This window comes from Athene noctua, chromosome 4 (genome assembly GCF_965140245.1).
Source record: "Athene noctua chromosome 4, bAthNoc1.hap1.1, whole genome shotgun sequence".
In the NCBI taxonomy this organism is placed as follows: Eukaryota; Metazoa; Chordata; class Aves; order Strigiformes; family Strigidae; genus Athene; species Athene noctua.
In genome coordinates, this window is record NC_134040.1 from 55,233,489 (window position 1) to 55,256,284 (window position 22,796).

The 22,796-nt window shown below is 40.9% G+C and overlaps 1 protein-coding gene across 14 annotated transcripts in view; it reads right to left on the minus strand.

Annotated features, from left to right (window-relative positions):
- Positions 1-22,796, minus strand: part of EPHA5 (EPH receptor A5) — a 197,043-nt gene that overhangs the window by 151,356 nt on the left and 22,891 nt on the right. For all 14 annotated transcript variants that reach the window (XM_074905404.1, XM_074905402.1, XM_074905403.1 and 11 more), the window contains exon 3: positions 2,925-3,588. In XM_074905404.1, the coding sequence (XP_074761505.1) occupies positions 2,925-3,588 (664 nt within the window). The remainder of the gene's footprint in view (positions 1-2,924; positions 3,589-22,796) is intronic.

The following is a 22,796-nucleotide window of genomic DNA, read 5'->3' on the forward strand; positions in this document are numbered from 1 at the left end:
GGAGATTAGACCATGTCATATTTACAACCTCAGTGTCCCCAGTGAGAGAAATTGCTCAGCTGTTACTGCCAGTGCCTTCTTCAAGCAGGAACCCTGCTGACAAGATGATGAATTCAGAACATCGTTGCCAATTAATGATTTGTAGGCAGAAGGGATTTCAATAGTTCCCATATGTTTGTGAGGGTGACTGGGATTTACATCACCTCTAATAAGAGAGTGTAGTTTGCTTAGTCCAGACGTGACACTAGAGCTTGGAAAATGTCATCATTGCAGGAAAAATTTTAATAAACAAAGCCTGGCTCTTCTGGGTTGAAAATGTTTCCCAAAGCATGGTCACTAATAACCTACCTATGCTTAAGTGAAAGCAAGCAGGGGGACCACTTGCAAGATGCACTCAAGTGATTTGCAAAGGTCAGAAGTTATTTAAGTGTTTGTCAAAGCTACATCGCAGACTGCCAAGACCATCATTATGTCAGCCAGAAGCACAGAGTGCATTTCCTAAACACCTGTCAGGATCGGGGGGGGGGGGGAAGCAGCATCTACAAGCACATAGGACCTTTCCTGGTGTTACTTATTCTGCTTACAGGCTGCAAAGTTTAACTTTACTGTCCTAGAAAAAAAAAAGATCATCCTTGGGAATATAACAATATCCAAACCATCCATGCATACTTAACGCAGACCTCCTGAATGGCCTAAGGCTGAACATCTCTTATCATCTGAGCATCTTGAAGCTTGGCACGATGACCCAAGCTAAACACAGGACATCCAAATGGGGCCCTCAAACAGACTTTGCCATCGGTACTCAGATTTCCACGTCCCATTGACTTGGTGATAGAATTTAGGGCTTTCTACAAAGGAGAATTATGAGCTTTAACAGCTCTAGAGTAAGTAGTGATAAACTCCTGCCAAGGGTGCAGGCTGTAGGTGAAGTATGGGAGTAGTTTATGTGGGTATGCATTATGGCAGAAGGGCAAGGGTACACCACCACAAAGCATCTTCATGGTTCCAAAATAGGATCACAGTCCAATACAGTCCATAAATTGTGGGGTCAGATGCTGTTCTCTCAATTGACTAAGAAAAATATATTTAAAAAAACAACTCACCTCAAATCACTAAGGTCTTCTGAAAGCACACCTGAGATTGCTATCTCAGCACTACCAGAGATCCAACTACTCTACAGGCACAGTAGGCTCTTCAAAGATAGTCTCAGGTTTCTAGTTTAAACCACTTCAGTTTCTTGGTTTGGGGGTGGATTTTTTGGTGTTTTGGGTTTTGTTTGGTTTTGAGATATCCCATGCTGCTCATGCAGCACGGGAAGGCAGGATTTGAAAAGTGACCAATGGATATATTCCTTTTTTCCAAAAATTCTTACCAGTGACTGAAGTCAGCATCTAGACATAGCACCGAACCAGTGCATGTTATTATGGGATATGGTACTTTTAGACACAATGAAGCAGATTCTTGCTGATCTCTCTGACCCACATCCTTTATCTGTGACAGTCTGCATTTCCTCAGTTTGGGGTAATGTTGATCTTAGCTCCTTTGTACAGTATCAAACATCAAATCTGACTCTTTGTTCCCCCTAAATGGGAGAAGTATCTTTATTAGCACAGGAAAAGTAAAACCAAGTCGAATTTTGCTGTATTGACTACATCTACAGCAAAAGACGACTGTCCTGGTCAAAAAGCACGCTCCATGTTCTGTTTATTACAAGTTTCTCCAAATACAAACATAACTATGTTTTTTCTCCAAGTCAACCATTGAAGAGACTTGAACTAAGTACTCTTCAGGGGCACAGTGTGTGACTGAGGACTAAGGGATCAAGGCCACAGTTTGCTTTGGATATGCACTGATCTATCCTTTGCACCACACTACAAACACTAAATAACAAGTGCCCAGAGTGAGGTGAAGAGAAAATGCAACACCAACTTTGGTTGGAGCAAAATCCCTCTGTCTACCCTACAGTATCTATTACTAAGTGGCTGCAAGTACAAGGCAATTAAGACAGGACTGAAGATCAACATATAATAAATTTTGCAAAAAGCAAGTAGCATTGAAATCTTTTTTTCTTTCCCCTTCGATGTACAAATTGGTTTTAAGTTACCTGTTACGTATTTACAATGGAGTTGGAATTTTTTTAAACAAGTATGTAATACAACAAAACATAAAATGAGATCACACACTCCTATGAGTATGTTGCACATCTTTTAAGGTATTCTTTTATAGGTCCTAAGCTTCAGATACCTGCACAAGGTCCCTAATGATTCAGGAGACCTATGCTGACCAGCTAGTTGTGTGAAAACTTCAGCACATATGGAAGCATTTTTATCAGTGAGGCTTTAGGTTTAACTCTGAACAGCTGAGCAGCTTTGTATTAAACTATTTACCAGAGAGGAAAATCAATCAACTCCCATCATATCAAATTCCCACCCCCTCCATAGAGTGATAAAGAAAGAAAAACATACTCCTTTAAATACAGAAGCAAAAAACATCTTGCATAGGGAAATTAACTTCAAACATTCCCTGGTGCAGTCCAGAAAAAAGAAACCAAGCTTCTAAAATTCATAAGAAAACTCTGATACTGAGGAAAACCAATGTTAAGCTTTAAGTAACAGATAAGATTGCAATCATCTCATGGAACCAACAGAACAGTGCTCCAAAGATAATAGTGGCATGCCAGATTCTCCTTGTGCACTGCCCTGTAAGCACCAGAGGACCTGTACATAGCTGTCAAATCCCACTAAACCCAGCCAAGGCCTCTCTCTTCGTGATGTCACGGTCAGATCCAAAGGACCTTAGTGGAAGTAAGAACTGGACCCACCACTGTGAATTCAACCTGTCATGAAGGACACGGAAGAAGAGAAAGCCAAGGCTGCACATCATCTTGGCAGCCTCAGCACAGCACCCTTCCTGCAAACTCTTACCTTGGCAGGTGTTGTTCTTCTCCTCATACCCTGCCTTGCACAAGCACTTCCCAATGGGCACCAGCCATTCCCCCTCAGCACTGCAGTGCATCTTCGGTGCCTCGTCGGTCACAGAGTGGTTGATGCAGATGCCTGACACCTCTAGCAGCTGCGAGGAATCCGCTCCTGTGATGGTGTCAGGAAAGAGGGCCAGGTTGCGGATCACAGATGGGCATTTCTTGTAGTACACACGGACAGAGACCAAGGCAATACAGGCACCCACATCCTGGAAAGCAAGGTAAAATCCCTTTTTTGTTAGGGGCCCAACATCTCTCACCTCTGTGTTTAACTTCATAACTCTGTCACCGAGGTCTAACTCTGTGAAGCTTTCATCAGCAGCAATGGTATCGATCTTAATGTATTGGTTTTCTTTGATGTTCCTCCCATCTTCATCATCTGATTCGAAGTAATACATGTTAAAAGTCTCTTTGCAAGTCCCAAGTCCTCCTGGAAGGCTGTTACAGTCCCTCAGGGTGAATTTGAGCTCAATGAAGATGCGTGATGCCCCTTCATTAGAGATCCAGCTGGTCAGAAGCCAGTTGTTCTGATTCTGTTCCATTACCTTGCATACTTGGTATGTGTGTATCGGAGCATAGTTTTCATCCACCTCACCAATCTCTTCCCACTGTATAAAAAGGAAAAGTATTACTTTTTTTTTTTTTTAAGAGTTACAGCTCCCGCAAAATCTTAGCTTTCCCATATAAGAGCACCCGGGGCTTCAGAGGTTCATGAGGACTTTTAGGGGGAAAAGATGTTTTAACTGTCAAAGTTTTCCATATCAGAGGTTTGATACATTCCTGTTAAAGTCAGATAAAAGGACCTTTAGAAATATAAAAGGAAGCTAATTAAAACCTTTTGTTTCAGACATTTCAGAAGTGGGAAAACACACTGCTGGGTTTGTCCACTAGTACTTTGTTAGGGAACAAAAGCAGCTGGGAGAATGAGTTGACCTTTTCCAATGCATCCACACAGGAGAAAAAAAAAAAAAAAAAAAAAACACACCACACCACATTTACAGTCTGTCTGTCCCCACTCCACCAGGCTCCTTTCTACCACATCGTCAAGTCAATGTCCAACACAATAAGGACAACCACATTTCTCCAAGCTCTTCTCCCCCACCAAACAGCCTACCAGAAAATCAGCAGTGATGTATGAAATAAATGGGCCTTTGCTCTCCCCAAGCATGCTAGTCAGGGAATTCCTGCTCATGCAAAGAGAAGATTACTTCCAATAAAGGTTACAGGGATCTGCAAATCTTAAACTGTTTGTGTGCTATACAGGTTTTTAAGAAGAGCTCCAGATAACTTCTCACAGCTCTTTGTGGGAATTGTAGCAACTGCTTCTTCATTTCATTTTGGCTACACTCTGAAGTGCATCACTTGGAAGAAATGCTTTTTCCTGATCCAGCATACCAGCCAGTAGCACTGCAACAGTGCCTACAAGAGATACATTGTTTGCTCTCTGCTTTTGACAACTGTAGTGTCACATTAAGAGATTAGATCAACCCATGTAAGTACAGCAAAGAACTCAGGAGAACCAGTGATAGTTTGAGTTTTGTTCCCTTCTACTTTTGACCTGCTCATCTGCAAGGGCTTAATTCCCAAAGCCTCTTCCATCCTCTGCTTAGCATTGCTGCCTGCATCTAGTCACGGCTGCAGACACAGCACAAAGCAAATGCACAGATCATAAATTAAAGGTGCTCTGGTACAAGGCAATAGCTATATTCCAAGCTATGTATCTTCTAAGGCCAAAGGCCAGGTTTTTTTTCATTGGAAATACAGCCTGAGATGAAGTTGAGAGCCTTTTCAACCCAGATGTCATTATTGCAGAGCTGACAGGGAACACCCTCAGAGTCAACATAACGATGCAGTTTTTTCAGGGGAAATGCTGTTCTTAAATTTTAAATTAAAATGGCAGCAAGTGGCATGAAAACATAACCTGATACTACAGTCCAAAATAAGTTACAAATACCACCAGCAGAAAAGCATTTCCTTTCCTCCCTGACCTGGGATGTGAAAATGGGAACTTCTGCAATTTCAGCAAGACATGCCTGCCGCGATGCACGAGGTTCACATGTACCACCACAGCCTTCCGAGTGAGGAACCTAACCTGAAGACATTTTTGCCATGCTAAGCAGTATTTTCATTTCTAAACCTTTTTTGTGTCCCTGGTGTTAAAGAGGCCATGACCCTACTGTGGTTAACATGTACTTGTTAATTCCCCCTTCCTGGTAGTGCCACAGAGTAAGCTGGAGATATGCCTGCAGTTAAAAGCTAGGCAGATCTGTGCAGGATTCATGCCTAACTTTGAGGAGAGGCAATCAACAGTTACTAAGAGCAGAGCCATTGAGAAAACACACAGGAGAAGTATGCAAGATAGCACAAATCTGCATCTAGTTTCTTTTTCTTTACATGCCAGTAAATAGGGTACATGAAATTAAAAAGCAGAAAAACACCATTCTTCAACTACTGTGGTTAATTTAAGTGCAAAACATGATGTACATATATGCTTCCACGTGAATTCTGACATCATACAAATACAAAGTCTTATTTTTATCACAGTGGTGATTCTCTATTTGATGAAAAGGGAGGGTATTCCTTCCACTGCCCCTGACCCAGGCAGAGGTCCCTGCCAATTCAGCCTGAGAGACAGGTAAGCACATCCCAATATAGCCCAGAAAATATCTTAATGACTTTAAACCTTTCCTTTTTCTTGCTGAAGGTCAGAGAATCGCTTGAACAATCACACACAACCACCAGCAGATATGGAGAAGTGTTAACCTCCAGCAGGAGGTGGTGAAAAGCATTTGAGGGCTGGAAATTGCTCAGACCAGTTTCAGCAAGTGGGGATGTGTTATGGATGGCCACAAGGCACACAGTGTAACTCTGTACAACATTTAGGGAGCACCTAATGTGTATTTCTTTCAGAGAACTGACATTTGCAGTGACTGTGATGTTCCTGTAATATCATTAGTGACTTAACTTGAAGGCATATCAAAAAACATCACTTCTTTTTTTTTAATACTTGCCAGATCAATTTTCAAAGACTCAACCATCATGCTCTCCAGAGTTATGAAGTTAAGCTCATTTCCATTACGGCTCCAGAAGTTGTGTTAGTGAGAGTATAAGAAAGCTCATTTTTTTAAAAAAACTAAATCCAATGCTTCCAATGATTGCTTTCATCCACGGAGAGCACTAAACACCATGAAGAGGAAGGTCCAAGCATAAATACATCAACTGAGCTAGAGTCTAATCTCAGCTGCAAGAAATGGCACATGACCTAACATCTCAGGCTTCAGGATGTGCTGCACTTCCAAGCACTGCACCCCGGATCACAGCAAGTCCTGCCATCACCACCTGCCATCAAACCTAAAGCCATCATCAGAGAGCAAGAGGAAAGGGAGGTGCTAATGAGTTAAAGCTGCTTATCTCTGTATAATCCTCAAGGAAAAAACAACCAGATTTTATCAGAGCGGCCACTACTGTGCAAAATCTCTGCTCTGTCATTTAATCCCATCTTCTCTCCTATCTGCATGTAGGAGTGTACCATTCCTTTCTCTTCAGCGGGGTCTGCCTCTCCCCAGGGACTGCAGGCAGCCTGCCACGCTTCTGCTTTTACATCCCTCTACGAAAAGGGGATGGAGGTAAGAGCCTCTGCACCTTCTGCCTGGTCCCAGCTTCCCAGGCACTCTAGACTTCAGACAAGTATTTCAACCAACAAAGGAATACAAACTAGAGGGTTACATGCAGCACCTTATGGTTATTGAAAAAGAAAACTCACCACATTAAAGAGACAGCATCTAGATGAAAAGATTGGCATTAAAAAAATTAAGTACAACTGAAAAACTGTGTAATATTATAATTTCTCTCCGCAGCACATATTTTTGAGATATAAATCAACCTCATCTGCAGGATTAAAACAAAAATGCAACCATTAATTTGGTGCTAAATGTTTTCTTTGTCTTTAACAGCACTAAGAAGAAAAACACAAATGCATTTCAACAGCCTGATGTTAAATCATTTATAGAAGACCTATTTCTGAATCAGAAATTTCCAGTACACTACTGCTGGTAGTTAACAGAAGCTAAAGACTGCACTCTGCTCCATCAATAGGAAACATGCAATTCATGCAGTCTGTCTGCCTATAGAAAGGCCAAAGATATCACACATCTAACTAAAATTATAAGAACTAGAAAAGCATTCAGTGAAGCAGCCTTGGGTTAAACAGACAATTTTAAAAGACATTCACCAGCTGTCTGCTACTCAGGCTTGTTTCTAATCTCCGGGATTCCAAGACTGCAATTTGCTACCACAGCACAGTGGAAGGCTGCTGCCCCAAAACCAAATACTGACGGTGGGATGAAAATTTCAGGGCTTTTGTTTATTTGGATTGGAGAGTTTTTTGCAAGGACAATTTTTGATACTGGTCTTCAGTAACTGCCTCACTCTTTAGCAGCCATTAAAGATGGTGTGGAAGTTTCAAGCCTCTTTCCTAATTCCACACATCCTAGCACTGCTGAAAGAGAAACAGGCATCTAGCAAAATCCTAGGAGTTTTAAGAGGGAAAGGGGGCTTAAAAGCATCAAGTAAGGGGGCTCTTAAGACTTACCTGGAAGCTGCCCAGCATGACTCTCTCCCTCCAAGGACTGTGCAACCTGCCTGTGTTCCCGCTACTTATTTCACAGGCTCCCTGGGTACAAGAAGCCTCATCCTCTCCCATTTAATGTCCCATCCCACCACTCTGAGCTCTGCAAGATATGCTTGTTAATTCTGGTATCTGCTAGCACAGAGATGTAAAATCAGAAAAGGATTTAAACATTTTCACCTTTTTTTTTTTTTTTTCTTCTTCTGGAGAAAGGCAAATCTGGCACAGATCTCAAATCCTAGGCTTTGAATGTATGGAAGCATCCAAGATACTTCACATGCTTTGCCCACAGAGGAGTGCAATTTTCCCCCAAAATCCTGCTGTCAAACTCCGCACACAAGCACACACTGGTGCAGAGGAGAGCGCAGCATGGGGCTATGCAATTCCTATGCCAAGTTAAAAGCAGAGACCTGCTGCCCTTCCAGAAGGGCAGACCAACCCGGCATTCATCTCTGTGCTATTTATCCTGCCTTTCATCCTGGTAATATTTGGGCAGTCTCTTCGATTTCCTTTTATGCAGCTGATGTTAAGACCTGGCTGTCAATCAATAGCCTCCAGCTCAGCTCCCACACACATTTCCTCCCACTACTCAACTTAATCTCGGCAAAATGCTCCTTCCCTCCCTTTGCGGCTCTCCTCCCATCACAAAACGCAAACACCTGGGTGTTTTGGTTTTTGGTTTGGGTTTTTTTTTTTTCTTCTGCCTGCCACCTTTCCACCTGCTATCATACTACAAAGTCAAAGCAAATAAGAAGCAGGCTCTCCTCTGCACAGTTTCAATGACTTCAGTGGGGTCACGTAAGGCTAAATCTCTAGTGAAAGCCAGGCAGAGCACTACGCATCTTTTTCTGCACTGCAGAAGGTTTTGCAGGGCTGTGCTTGCTGTAAAATAAGGCTGTCACCATCTTCCCTGTTGCAAGACACCACTTACAGACATGCCTGCCCCAAAATTCAACTACTTCAGAGCCTGCCACCAATACTGCCAAGATTTATCAACACACCCTGCAATGCATGGCATTGCTCAGATTTTTGGTTCTAGAGCTGTATGACTAAAGGAGAATCTCTGATTTTGCTGGGGGTGTTTTAGTCTTCATTAAAAGGGTCTTTCCTGCTCAAAGAACAAGAACACAAAATGGAAAGTACCCAAAAGTCTTTAAGTACCTTATTTGTAGCACCCTCTAAAGTGATGCTGATCTCAGGACTGGCAGGAGCAAAACAGTTCTAACACTGGCATGTGCAAGACCTATATGTATAACCTATGTGATCTACTGATTATACTGATTACCTGCTGGCTCCACTTCCACATAGGAAGCCTGGTCCCCTTTAGCAGCAAGGGACAACTATCCAAACCACTCTCAAGCAGAAGAAAAAAATGCAGTAACCTGACACAATGCTGTATGTCTGCTCTGCTCAACGGAGGAGCAGTGGCAGAAGAAGGGCAGACACAAGGCAAGCAGCTCAAGACCTACTGGATAAATGGTGTCTACTACCTGCCACCTCCAGGCAGAACAGAAGGCAAAACGGCTTTGCCCAGCTCTCCTCCACCACTGCCAGGTCACTGGATTCTGTTTTAAACAGAGCTCTTATGCAACAATTTTTAACCATTTATGTCTGTGTGACAACTCAGGCTTTAATTTTGCATTCTGCTTCAGGGCAGGATGCTTGCTCACTGGGACAGCCCCACTGCATCCCCCCTCCTGCCCGGCACCCACCAGACAGTGGAAGAACACCAACCACAGCCATGCAACTTTTTCCAGCAAATCACAAATTTGAAATAAAAAATAATCAGGAAACCAAAGCAACTCATGTACTTGGATCAAGTTAGGAGAGGAGGGAAGGGGACAAAAAAAAAAAAAAATCAGTAAAGGGGAAACCAGTGATTTTGACAGCCTCCCAAACCCTGTGTTTACCATCTTCTCTTCCTGAACATAAACAAAATAGAGGGCAGTGGAAAAAAGCAATTGTTATGAAAACTTTTCTAGAGTAACCCAAAGTAGTTCTTTCAACCTCAAACACACTTTTTTAAACTTTGCCTACCAGAACAACACCATCACCACCCCCCTTATTACTTGTACAGACAAATTTTTCTTTTCCAACACCAACATCCACTTTTATAATTCAAAAGGTGATGACATTCCTATATAGCCTCAGCCTGTTTGGGGGGGGTTGGAGCTTATTGAAAGGACCGGAGCCAATGTCAAAAGGAAACTGCAGAGAGTTCAATACAATGTTTGGCCCAGTGTTTATTGCAACCTTTAAATACTAGAAGCAGTTGCAACTGCCAGGGATCTTACCATTTCCATACATCTGATACTCGCCTCAGTCGAGGCTCAAGCCTCATTTGGATGGCAATTTTACAGCCAAGACATTTATACATACAGATGTATATTCCTGCTGACAGCAGTTACTAGTCAAGCAAAAAACATAATGGATAACAGACACAGAGGATAGAGAGGATCTGATTAATCTCCCTACTCAGGCAGAAATCTAGTTTAATGAAATTAATTTTAAAAGCTGAGTTTCCAAAGAAGGAACTTAATGTTTTCTGGTGGTTTGGCACATTCCCCTCAATTTGTCCAACTAGGAAAATAAATAAAACAAGTAAGAATACCACAACTTTTGGGCTAGACTTCTCAACTGCAGTTTCCTGCTGTTTTTTACAATGCCACTTTACTCTGGCTACTAAACTGCATAGGCCAGTTAACACACAGCCTCAGAATATCCTGAAGTTAATTACCTGAAGTAAATATGAGTTTCCTCACTCATTACAGGAGATTTCCCAGCCAGAAGCTGAGGATCATTTTTCATAAACTAAAACATAAGTAGGGGAAGTCAATTCCAAAGAGGTATGAACTGGAAGTTTAAAGCAGCTTTTTGAGACATGCCACATCTGACTAGTGAATATTTTTTCCATCTTTATATTAACCAAACATTCACATATTCCCTGCTATCCCACATGTGATACCTGCCTAGCAGAAAGCAAACTTAAAAAGTCACTGAAAAGGTCCAATACTCAGAACAATTCATCAGCCGCAAATATAATTTATAGAAGTGAGAACTTAAGCATCTGGGTGGATACTTCTGTATCTTACAGTGGTTTGGATCTTTTTTAATTCCACCCAGATCAAGCTTTCAAAGTCCTGTGCACAGTCAGGACTGCTAGAAAATCATCCTCCCCCACAGAGTAATGCCAAGTAAGGTTCTCACACCATCACACTGCTCAGAGCTGAGGGAAAACACCAAACAGGAAAGATCCATGCTGAAACTGTGAGACTAAGCATGACTGCCCCTCTCAAGAAGTGCTAGATGTGAAGACCTGTCCAAATCACTTAAAGTTACCTGGAGAACTTTATAATCATCAGTTCTTATTCTTTAAACATTTGAATTTGATACCTGAAATATTCTTCAATATTCTTTTGTATTTCTAATTTGCACGTAAAGTTTGCTGCCACACCTTCTATTTCTGCAGCAGGCCATGCAGGAAACATCTCAGCAAAACTGTCTTGGTGCAACATAATGCAAAAGTTTTGACAATTCCTGGATTGCTCTGCACTAGTGACGAGACAAGAAACAAAGCAGATTTCTGTAAAGCTGAGATAGCATCTCAAAACACAAGCAGCAATTTGCTAAACTAAGTGCCACCCAAGCTAGCCTGTTAAAAAGAAGAGCAATTAAAACCTTGAAAATTATTTGTAGTACATGCTTACAATGAAATATATTGTCTGTTCAGAGACCTGCACAACTCAAGCTGTCGAAAAAAGGAAGAAACATCAGGACAAAGTCACCTAGACTTTTCAGTGCTGCACACCAAGATGCAATGGAAAAAAATGAAAATGAGACAGAAGTTTTGTTCAGACTTTGATCATTTGTGTGATCAATGAAAGATGTCAGGACCAGAATCCAAATGGAAAGAGAACCCAGCTGGAGGTTAGATCAACTGAAATGAAAAGGAGCATCAGCCCATCTCCAGCATGCCTAATCAGAGACTGCTCTGACCCCTTGCCAGAACAAAGCAATGTGTTATTTGCAAACCCTGCCTCCCCACCCCCAATTCTATTTATTTTTGGTTTTTTTCAAGGTTTGAAATTCTCTGTACATCTGAATTAAAACATCCATTTCAAACCACAGTCCAGCAATTGAGGGTAAGACAGAGATGAGCATGAAAGAGGCAATGAAGAAACACAATACCATTAAATCATTTTTCACTGTTGAAATTGTTCTGCAATGAGTGTTACATTAACAAATGCCATAACAGTGTTGACACCACGCAGTTTAACACTGGAAGACCGACAGCACCAGATTTTCAGAAGGACTCAGTATGACCTACATTTTAGGTGTATAACCAAATGCCTGGATTTTCAAAACTTTTGGGATATTGTTCACGTTACTCATCAGCTGATGATACCAAGAGATATACAGAACTATTTCCAAAAGATGAAAGAAAGGAAGTTTTCCTTGTTACTTTAACATTGTTCTAATACTCAAATCAGTTTATTTGTGGCTTCTAACTGTTCACTACAATTAGAAGAACACAAAGCATTTGTCCTATTTGTAATGCACACAACAGGGAAAATCTGCAAAATCTAAACTAAATCCTTAATCTTTATCATTGTCATCAGCTATCTATAATTTTCTGAAAGTGAGGCAACATTTTTTTAAGTTTCCAGTAAAAGAAAAAACCCACACTTGATCAAAAAGTGCATTTAATAAAAATAAAACAGATTAAACTTCTCAGTTTCCTAGTATGTCAGGCAAAGTGAAACAATTATCCATGTGCTGCACTGGCAAAGCCTAATCTCTCAGGCATGTACCAAATTTGATAAGATTATAGACAGCCCATACACCATACCAGCCCCTTCAGCAAATGCATTATTTTGCCCCTGCTCCCTGGTCTCCAATCTACCCAAAGCTTTTCATAGAGATAATATTACATTCATGTCTTAGGCCTTGACAACTGCATCCATAAATCAATTTTAAATCTTGCATTAATCATCTTTCTGTAATCAGTGGCCATTCAGCACAAATTTACATCTCATTTCTGTTGGCCAAACAGCCACATTAGAGCTTTGGAGCTTATTCAGGCTTAAATGATTATATTCCCCTAATAAAGACTGAAGTCCTCTCAGTCCAGTGGCTGTGAGCTGCATTAATGACATGCTGTGGCAGCAGGGGCCATCTGAAGTCAGCCTTGTGCGATGCTACAAGCAGCAGCCCCCACACCAAACAGATTTTTTGCCTTTCTAGTACACTCAGAGAAATGAGAAGGCTGCTCTGCCTGTGAAGACTCTCTTAAGAGAACTGGTGTGCACAGCAGGCACATACACCATACAATTTATTGCACCTTTTAACAGCTCCATTTGTCACCTCTTGAATACGTGAGGTTACCAGTAAGAAAACCGAAACCCAGATTTTCTGATTCCCTACAAGCTGACCACCTTACAAGTGTCAACAAAACCAAAGCAAGCTGTTGAAGTTGAACCCTGTAGAAAACTAAGTTTTCCCATTTGTCAGACAGCTGTAACTTTGTTCACAGCACCACCAAATTGGGTCTTGGCATGCTTTTCTTTGATCACCTCAGAATTAGGCATTACATTTTTAATATCTGACATTTTTTTCCTGGTTTTCAGTTGCTCTCGTTGCTTTGTGTGACAAAGACTATCACGTACATAGGATTACAGTAAGCAGCTAAACCATTATCAATTTGGGACGGATTTTGCATGTTCTCCTGCAATCCCTATAGTGAAGCAATCTATCCTGACTGAACAAAGAATAATTATTTAATTAAAGATCCTCACAGGCCTACATTATTAAACCAGCATAAAAAGTCTCACATTGATTGTATATTCACTTTCAGTTAAGGTCTGAATCAGTATGCTAAGATCTAAAAGTGAATGAACAGAATGAGTTTATTATGACTGTTGTTAAGTACTTACCCGCTATAGGTAATAAATTATACATGTGGATTGCTTGTTATGCTTATTCCGCAACATAATGAAACTTCTAGTTACTTTTTATTCTATGGGATTTAATTCCCACTGTGTCAGGTTTATGTTACAATTTAAATATGGCACCAGAATTATAAGGACATAAATCTGTCAGAGATGCAACCTAGACCTTTATGTTTCTTTAAATCTGGAATTGAAGAAATGTGGAAGTGCTTATTTGTTTATGATGGCTGTCCTATATCCTAACCATCTCAGAAAAGATACATTTCTGGAGAGGTTCCATTACTTCAGCTATTTTTCTTTGCCTGCAACCTCCTGCTACTCTGCACTCTCTTCGGGCATCTGACAACCACTGAAGAACCAACTGAATGTCAACATGCCATGGCTAGGAAAGCAAATACAATCATGTGCTAAATACTGAGCTGTCTGCAGTGCAAAAATAAATGCTGCTTCAGCAACCAGCTGTGATAATGCAAAGTCTAGAAAAACTGTTGAAATTTTCAGAAGGAACTGAAAAATCTCAAGTTATTTATTTAACCAAGAGGTAAACCATGTGTTAACTTGGTGGTAATACTCTAGCAACCTCATGAAGAGAAAATTTTTGTTACTAGATTGTTTTTCATCTGACCAACAAAATATCCAGGAATTGAAACTAAACACTTCTGAAGAAAAGGCAAGATAACTTAGTTATTTTAAGTGGCAAGGCAGAGGATCAACCATAGAGAGAACTGGCCACAGGAGTTGAACCTCCATCATTTGAAACCTTCAAGGGGCATCTGGAGAAGTTTCAGAAGAAAATAGCTGCTCAGGCAGCCTAGCCCATAGCAAGCCACATGTATCCATCACCTAAGGAAAGTGGCTTAAAACTAGCACTAACATGCCTATGTCATGTGGGAGTAGAGACTGAATATAGATATTAAAGGTTCATATATGTTCCTCTCACCAGGTTATAAGGGTTTGGTTCCAGGTCCATGTCCTTGAATCACAGAGGGGAAGAACACAGAAATGCTGGAGGACATACATTTCCTCAGAATAAAAACTATCCAAAAAAGTTGAAACAGAAAAGGAAGGAGTTGGTCTATTGTTAGGTTTTTGCTTGCTCAATTAAGCTACAAACTCATACTACTGTTATTTTCCATCCAGGGTATACTGGGATTAATGGTGGGTTAGAACTTGGAGCAGTAGATAGAAGGAATTGCTAAAAAGAGAGACACGGAATGGGCCTATGTTTCTTTATGAGAAGAGACTGCCATCAACCAACCCTTCCTCCAGCAGCACAAGATTTGGATTAAGATGGGAAATGAAGAGATGTGCACAGAGCCACAGTCTGTCCATCACAGGTGGTGATGCACCTGTTGGGTTTGGCCACCATAAACTGCCATCCTGTGCAGCTCCAGCCTTTGGTGTTTCCTTTCAGTGATTCTTCTCCCCCATCAGCCCAGGGCCAGTCAGAAAACCACAAGCAAGGACCTCCCTTGGAGTTGTGTATAAAAGAGACACTTTCACAGCAGGCCCATCACAGAATACAAGCTTCTCTCAGATTTGTGCAGCTTATGGATGTAACACAGCTGAACTGCATCAACAGCATTTTACCGCTAGGAAAGATAGTCCTCATCTGTGGCTTGCATTTCTGGTAAAAAAAGTTTTAAATAATCTTCAGCAGTCCTCAGGAGGAAAGGCACTACTCAGCACAGAAACTACAGATGATTTTTTTTATCCACCCCTATTCTAGGCCTTACACTCACTCTACAAAATGGACTGATAGACCACTTCACATAAACATGAAATTACAAACCCAGTTTCATCATTATTTATCAGTTAAACCATGAAATCCACCTGCTTTCAATCTTTATCTCTTCAGCTTCAGACTTCCAGTGAAACTAGATGTGTGTTTCACAAAGTATTGAGGTTTGAAAGGAAAAGGATGAATGAATGCACTTTAAAAAATAAAAAGTACAGTTCTCAGAGGAAGAACTAGTTAGCATAGTAAACAGCACTACAAGTTATGTGGCTAATTGGCGTTGTTGTTCTTATCAAAACACGTACCCACCCACTGGACGTTATGCAGCTGAAAAAAATGGCACTCTGATGTTGAAATGTTGCCCCCATAGTGCACAATACATAAAATTTTCTAATAGTGTTTGCTCTCATCTATAAATTATTGTCCACAAAGATACTTAAAAGAGTAAGCAGTGAAAGAAATTTCATACTAAGTAAAGGAATAAGCCATTTAGAAGGACACAAAAATGTGTTGTTGCATCTCCATAACCCCCTTGCACAGTTACAAGTGACATAGGACCAGACCCAAAGAACTCTACCATTCGTACACAAAAAAAGGGGAGTTTTCCTATTTGTGTGGACTGAATCAGAGACAGGGCATTCAAGCACATAGGTGATTTCAGTGCAGTCTCCCCCACTCAGGGATGCAGAATCCTGAGATGCTGCGAGGTTTTTGGCTTTGCAGGCATGAAGCCTTTACTTGCACTACAGCTGATGCTGAGCCAGGACTGAACCCTACCTTTCCCAGGGCTTTAGGAGGCTGCAGCATTGTATCTTCCTCATAACAAGAACCTGTCTTCCCATCAAAAACTATGCACACAAGGCACTCGTGTAGTAGCACGTCCATCTCCCACGGACTCCCCTTACCAAATAACCAAGCGCCCAGGTCAACTGTATAGCAGAGGCTTCAGCATGGATCCAGCACACAGTTTCTGGTCATAGGTACATCTGGCACTGCACCCCAACTTCTCCCTGCCACAGCATCCAGCTGAGCAGCCACTAAGATTCCCCCCTTCTACCTGGCTTCCATCACAAGGATGATTTTCTTCTCCTCATGATCCATTTGCCTCACAGAGCAAACAAAAATATAATGCAACACTTTACTAAGACCACTTCCAGAAAGCCACTTTCATTTCAAATGGTAACACTTCAGCTAGGACAAATTGTAAAGATCCCAGAAAAGAGAGCCCACAGCTAATTGAGAGATCAAAAATCTGTAAAAAGATTTGAAGAGAAGGCTGTGATGTGACTAACTTGCTTGTGGCCTCTATTCGCCTGAAAACAGGGTGTGGGAAGGAGAAAGAAAGAGATGACTAGTACATATCTGTAAAGTTAGCAAGAAGAGGCATAGCAAGATCCATTGACTGAGAACTGAAGTTTGACCAATTCAAGCTAGAAAGATTAGTTTGTCTTATAAGGACAGTTTGCTGTTGGCACATGCTACAAAAGGTGGACTCACCATAAGAGGAAGACTGAATCAAAGAAGAAATCTCTCTCCAGAAGATGCACTATAGGTCAAATCAAGGTTATAGACCTGCTGCAAGGACCCCTGAACAAGTTTCTACACTATATGTACCACAGGAGATTCAACTACATGATGTTAACAGACCCACAGGCCTTAAATCCTATGAAGTTACACCACCATTACCTTCAGCTCACATTCACAAATCTGCTCTTATTTTTAAATAACGAGAACTAGCAAATGCTGAAATGTTGTGCTTTTTTCCAATTGACTGTTTTACTTCAGCAGCAAGGAAACTATAACTCAGTGAGAAACAGCATGTCTAGAATGGCAATGATTTGCAATTAACATATTTGAACAGCAGGCAGTTGCCCAACTTCCTTTCTTAATATCATTTTGATTACTTATGTGTTTACTGTAATATGGGAGTAAACTAGTTCAGTTCTCAGATTTAAAACTGTGCAGAGCAGAGAAGAAAGGAAATTTGCCAAATAATAGCTTTGGTCACAGCATTGTGTGTGAAAAAATTGTTTTCACTATTTTCTCTCTTTGCTGCTTTATTTTTGAACAGACAAAACAAAAGTGAAAAAAAAAAAAGGGAACAGCCTGGTTTTTTTTAAAGGCAACAATCAAGACACTGCTGCTAACTTAGGCTCATTCCCAGTTCAAGAAAACACAGGACGTGTGGCACTAGCACCCATTTTGGGTCTCAGTTGCTTGCTTTATCCTTGATCAATGCGGACACTACATGGTCTTCCAGCAAGGACAGATGCACCAGGGAATTCATCTGGGAACAGGCCTTCTCATACAAAACCCACAGATTCTGGCTTCTGCCAAAGACCCTCTGCAACACCTGGAGAGATGCAGAGACTTCTGTGAGGTCAGCCTCTGCAAACAGCAGGGCTGGGGGAAAACACCCAGGTTAGCACCCAACGAGCTAACCCAGCAAGCAGAAAACCTCAGGAGTAGCGCTGTGCTCAGAAAGGGCAGGGAAGAGAGGAGTCCAAAAGGTTTACCTGGGCTAATGGCATCAAACACAACTGCTTTGCAAACACTGAGCAAGGACTGCTTGATTCCCTGCTTTCTCTCCAACACCTCCACAGCAAAAGCCTTTTACAAACATTATATAGGCAGCATCATAACCAAATCCCCTGGGGGCTAAAGACATTTGCCAGTTCAGTACACTTACAGGGCTCTGAGAAACAGGCTCTGCCAGACTTACTGCAACTGCAAACACCACAGTAGCTCCTGTTTGTCTGTACTGCCTGTCTACATCAAGACAACTCCGAGTTAAACATGCCAGACTCTGAATAGGCAGCATTTTAAAATTGAATATAGAGGGCTTGGGAACCTGAGCTTACAGCCTGCATAGTCAGCACAGATATTCAATTATCATTAAAATTATTAAGTAAGCCAACAACCAAATCCCCTAACGGGTTTTGATTATCTCGGTCTGGGTATTTATCAGAATTACTCTGACACACTGAGTGACTGGCCTCTGTCCGACTAGCACAAGTCACTTCTTAGCCCACCGCAGTTTCCTTTGCACTGGAAGCATCATGGCATCCAACATCAGGAAAAGACAAGTACCACACAAGAAAGGAGATAGTTATCTGAAACTATGCAAAAAAGGTTTGATTTGGTCTGAAATCTGTTTCCAAGCGAACTATTAATTTCGTTCCTGTTCAGCAGCTGTACTCTGCCTCACTGTAATTCTGCAGCAGTGACTGCAGCCACTGCTTCTGCAGGGAGGCACTGACCTGCTCGTGGTCACCCACCCCATCACCTAACCCACATATCAGTGACTGCAACTCATTTTCTGATCATCTGACATCTATAATGATTGACATAACTAGCAATTCTTTTCTAAAATGTCATCATTTTTAGGTTGATTTTTCCAGCACTAGAACTGAAATCATCAGGGCTTTGCCCAACTATTGTATTAATCAGTACCTATATTTTTAAGGATGTAAAATAAAGTCCAGAATTAGCAGACACAAAAAGCATACATGCTGCCATTGAAGTTAAGTACACAGGAATAGTCAGTTATTCAATCTGGCATCAAAATAAAGCAAATGGTAAACCTGAAGGAGATTGTGTAATGAAATGACTATCTCACAGGATTACATACTTGTGGTTATAACTTTAATTGTGTAGTCTAGAAGGATTTGCAACAAACTGAATAATCTGACATTATTGTAAAGATTTGTAATCACAACACTGGCTACAATTTATGGGTTTATTATTTGCATTGCAATCAACAGTGAGTGAATGTCCTACAATTTGTAACAGGATTTAAAATTACGTCTTGCAAGGAGCTCCAACAGCTGCCCAGTCAAACAGTTTGGAGGTATGAAACGAAGGCAAAGCTCTCAAGTATCAATCTTCCCAATTTTTGAAGAAAATAAAGGTAAAATAAAACAAAACTGAACATACCCTCAAGGTTTCTGAACAGAAGACTAAAGGCCACATTTTTGCTATCCTTTACTACTAAACCAGGAGCAAGCAATGCTGAGCAGACATTACACAGAGCGGAAGTTATTTTGATGGCCCTCAACTTCAAGTGAAAAACTTCAGGAACAACCTGCAGGCTCCAGCAGGAAACATGAAGAATCACATCATCAGTCCTGTAACTGCCATTTGCAGGCTGAATATGCAGAGATATACACCACCAACCTCTCCCCCACAAAAAAGTTGAGGTCCCAAAGAAAAAGGTGCCAGCACAAGCAGGTGGTGTTAGTTTTTGTAAGCAGCTGGAGTTAAAAATAACAAGTCTAAGTCCTCCTTTTCAGAAACAGGCAATTTTCCCATCCCATTTGGTATTTGCTGGGTACAGTTGGGTCTTGAGGATATCATCCCAACAGGACTGCTCCCTGTGAGCGGCACATCTGCATCACAGAAACTCAAACACCTAAAAAATCCCCAATTAATTCTGAAATATCACTTTTAATAACTAGATATTTAAAATACAAAGTCATGATCATGTCCCCTCCCACTCTGTCCTCACTCACTAGTTCTTGGTCTAGTGCATAGCCAAAGGCAAGGCAGGGGAGGGGCTGACTTGAACACCACCACCAAGCCTGCAGCTCTTCCTTGCAACCAGAATAGAACCGCAAATGGTTTAACGGTCTACACCAACATCTCAAATCACATTAAGAAATACTCTGTGCTATCTTCTCCTGCCAACTGCATTTTCTGTACAACATTATGGACTGTCAATATTAGAGGAGGAATCCTTGCTGTTATAGGAAGACCTTTGAAGATGAGGGCCAGGTTACTTGCCCCAAAATATTTTTGCAGAATAAAGGTTCAATCCTTCTCCTGCTTCAGAGCCAAAAGTTCTCATCTTTGATGCTACAAGAAAGCATGCCAAAGAGGGTAATTAACCACAGAAAGCACACATCTTCACAAGCTTCTGTATTATTTTATTTCAGCACAGTTAGCAGATCTACAGGATGCTATTTTCTGTGTTTCAGTATATAGGTAGTTCAAATACACCAGAATCAGTAAGATGCACAGTCTTAAAGTGAAACCAGGCTTTAGAATGGATAACTTTCCTAACAATTTAAACACATCTGCTTAAAGGAGAATAAGTTGATTTTTGTCTACTGTTCGTTTTGTTAAACCAAAAATTTAATATAATCAAAGCAGTGACCTGGCACTTGCTGGAGTAATGAACACAAAAGAGAAATAAGCAAGAATACACAAGTTAAATGCTTAATAGAGCATTTTGTCAAGAACCAGGTATCTGATAATACCTTCCTACTTGGAAAGCAGCAACAAGCAAATCAAGAGCTGTGCTGGGGGTGTTTCAGCCTGGTCTGACAGATGCAGTTTTAAAAAAGACATTAGCAATCTCTACTACTCACTATCACCACCCTTCTTCCTGGGAGCTGCCCCAGAAGCACACAGCTCAGCAGGGAATTCCTTGTCCTCCTCTTTCATGATGCACAGCCCCCCCTCTTCTTGGAGAGCTTGCTTCCTACCACCCCCCAGGGCCTGATCCTGCTCCCCCTCGCAGCTATCTGGCAGCTTGTCCATGGACTACTCACTACTAAGAACATACAAGGGTAGGTGAGGATCAAACTTCACTCCTACCTCTAAATCACAACTACATCACTGAAGTGTTTTCAGTAAACCATCTTGAAATAGAAATAAAGAACAGTAATTTCCCATTGTACATTAAAAAAATAAATTCTCTCTCCCCGACATGGTCACAACTCCCCCAGGGATAGCAGGGTCTTTTTTTGAGGGTGTTTTGGTGCTTGGAGTTTTTTTTCCCCAAACCCTCTGACCAGGCAGAGGAAGTAGCAGCCAAACCATGTTCTGTAATTCTTTTATACTCACTGTTCAGCCCACGGGGTACAGACAATTGGTCATGGCAGCTTGGCATCATACAGCATCACAGTGGTAACGCAGAGATGACTGATAGTGAGGTGTCACCCACGTTCCCTTCAACAATGCTTCATCATTCACATTGGGAAGAGCCTAAAAGCTGGTGAGAGGAGCTACCACTTCCCTTTGGAGAAGAGTTAACACACAACCCTCAAAAGGACGTGTTTGCATCCTTATGTACTCTTGGTACTTAATCTCTGATCGGTTTTGCCACAATATTTTCCATATTAAACCAACAGACTTCGTGATTACTGCTTGCTTTAGTCAAATGTACTAAATCATAGAGCTCTGCGTGCCTTTTCCCCCCAAATGATGACATCTTAAGATAAATTAAGACCATAAAACCAAAATATTTTGAAGCAAAAAAAGCTTCCAACTAAAATACTGGCATTTTCTTTCAGAAGCCAAAAATCCAGTCCCACCTTCCCCTTTTGTATGCACATATCCTTCAGCAGCTGAAAAACACTCTGTTTTTGGGACCAGGACAAGCAAATAGAGAACACGATGCCACCATCTTCAATCTCTGAAAATCCTGAACCATTTCCATTAACAACTTGAAAAATGGATGAAAGTTTGTTAGAACAGTCCTAGGTGTTCAGCTGCTGAACTGTTTCTTGAATAGCCACATATCAGGACTTCGCAGTTAAACAGCAGTCAACCAAAAAGATATCCCTTACTGGTTTTAAGCTAGGTGATGGGTCTTCAAAAAAGGCCTCTAATTTTTTGTTGTCTTCATTCACTGTGCAATACACAAGGCAACCGCTGGTCACAAAGACAAAATAGCAGCTTCCATCTTAACACTATTTTCAGGAATTTTGCATTTAAAATTTTCTCCTTCTAGACAAACCTACCATGCATTTCCCTTTCTGAAGTCAGCATTAATTTTTTCATGGTTTTTTGAGCTGGCTTTCCTGAATGAGTAACATGAGAAGAAAGCCAAACAGGACTGTATTCTTAAATTTAGTTACCAAAAAAAGCCATTAACCTGAAGAAAAATATATGCCAGCAAATGGTACAAGAGCAAGGGCAAGGCATTTTAAGTCTTATAAAAGGATTATGCAATTAAGTGATAAGTAACCCACTGATGCATATATTTAGCATATGAAGTAGTAATATACTACAAAAATTCATTGATATAAGCTATAAAATCCTAATGCATGTTGCATAAACCCTGGGCTGCTGCATATGCATTCTGTAATGGTAATATTTTGTTCTGCAAAGTTTCAGATTCTCCAGGACAGCACTACATTTATATATTTTAATTGTACAGTTCCTAACTACTGGATACCAGTATTTCTGAAATCGGCACAAAAGTAACAGAGAAAACAATGGGTTTAGAAGATAAAGCTCTTCAAAGCTCTTTTATCCCAAATGTAATTCCTAGACGCTAGAGGAGAAAAAAAAAAAAAAAAGACTTTTCAGCATGAAAGGAGATTATTGTTTGCCCAATGAGCCTGTGTGGAGGAACCTAATGCTGACAACTGTATTTACAAAATGATATACTGAAGGATCAGCCTTCATTTTTTCTGTGGTGGATTTTCAAGACCAGGATAGTAATATGTTATTCCAATAATACAGTTCTAGCTGAGATAAAGATTTGCTTTACGG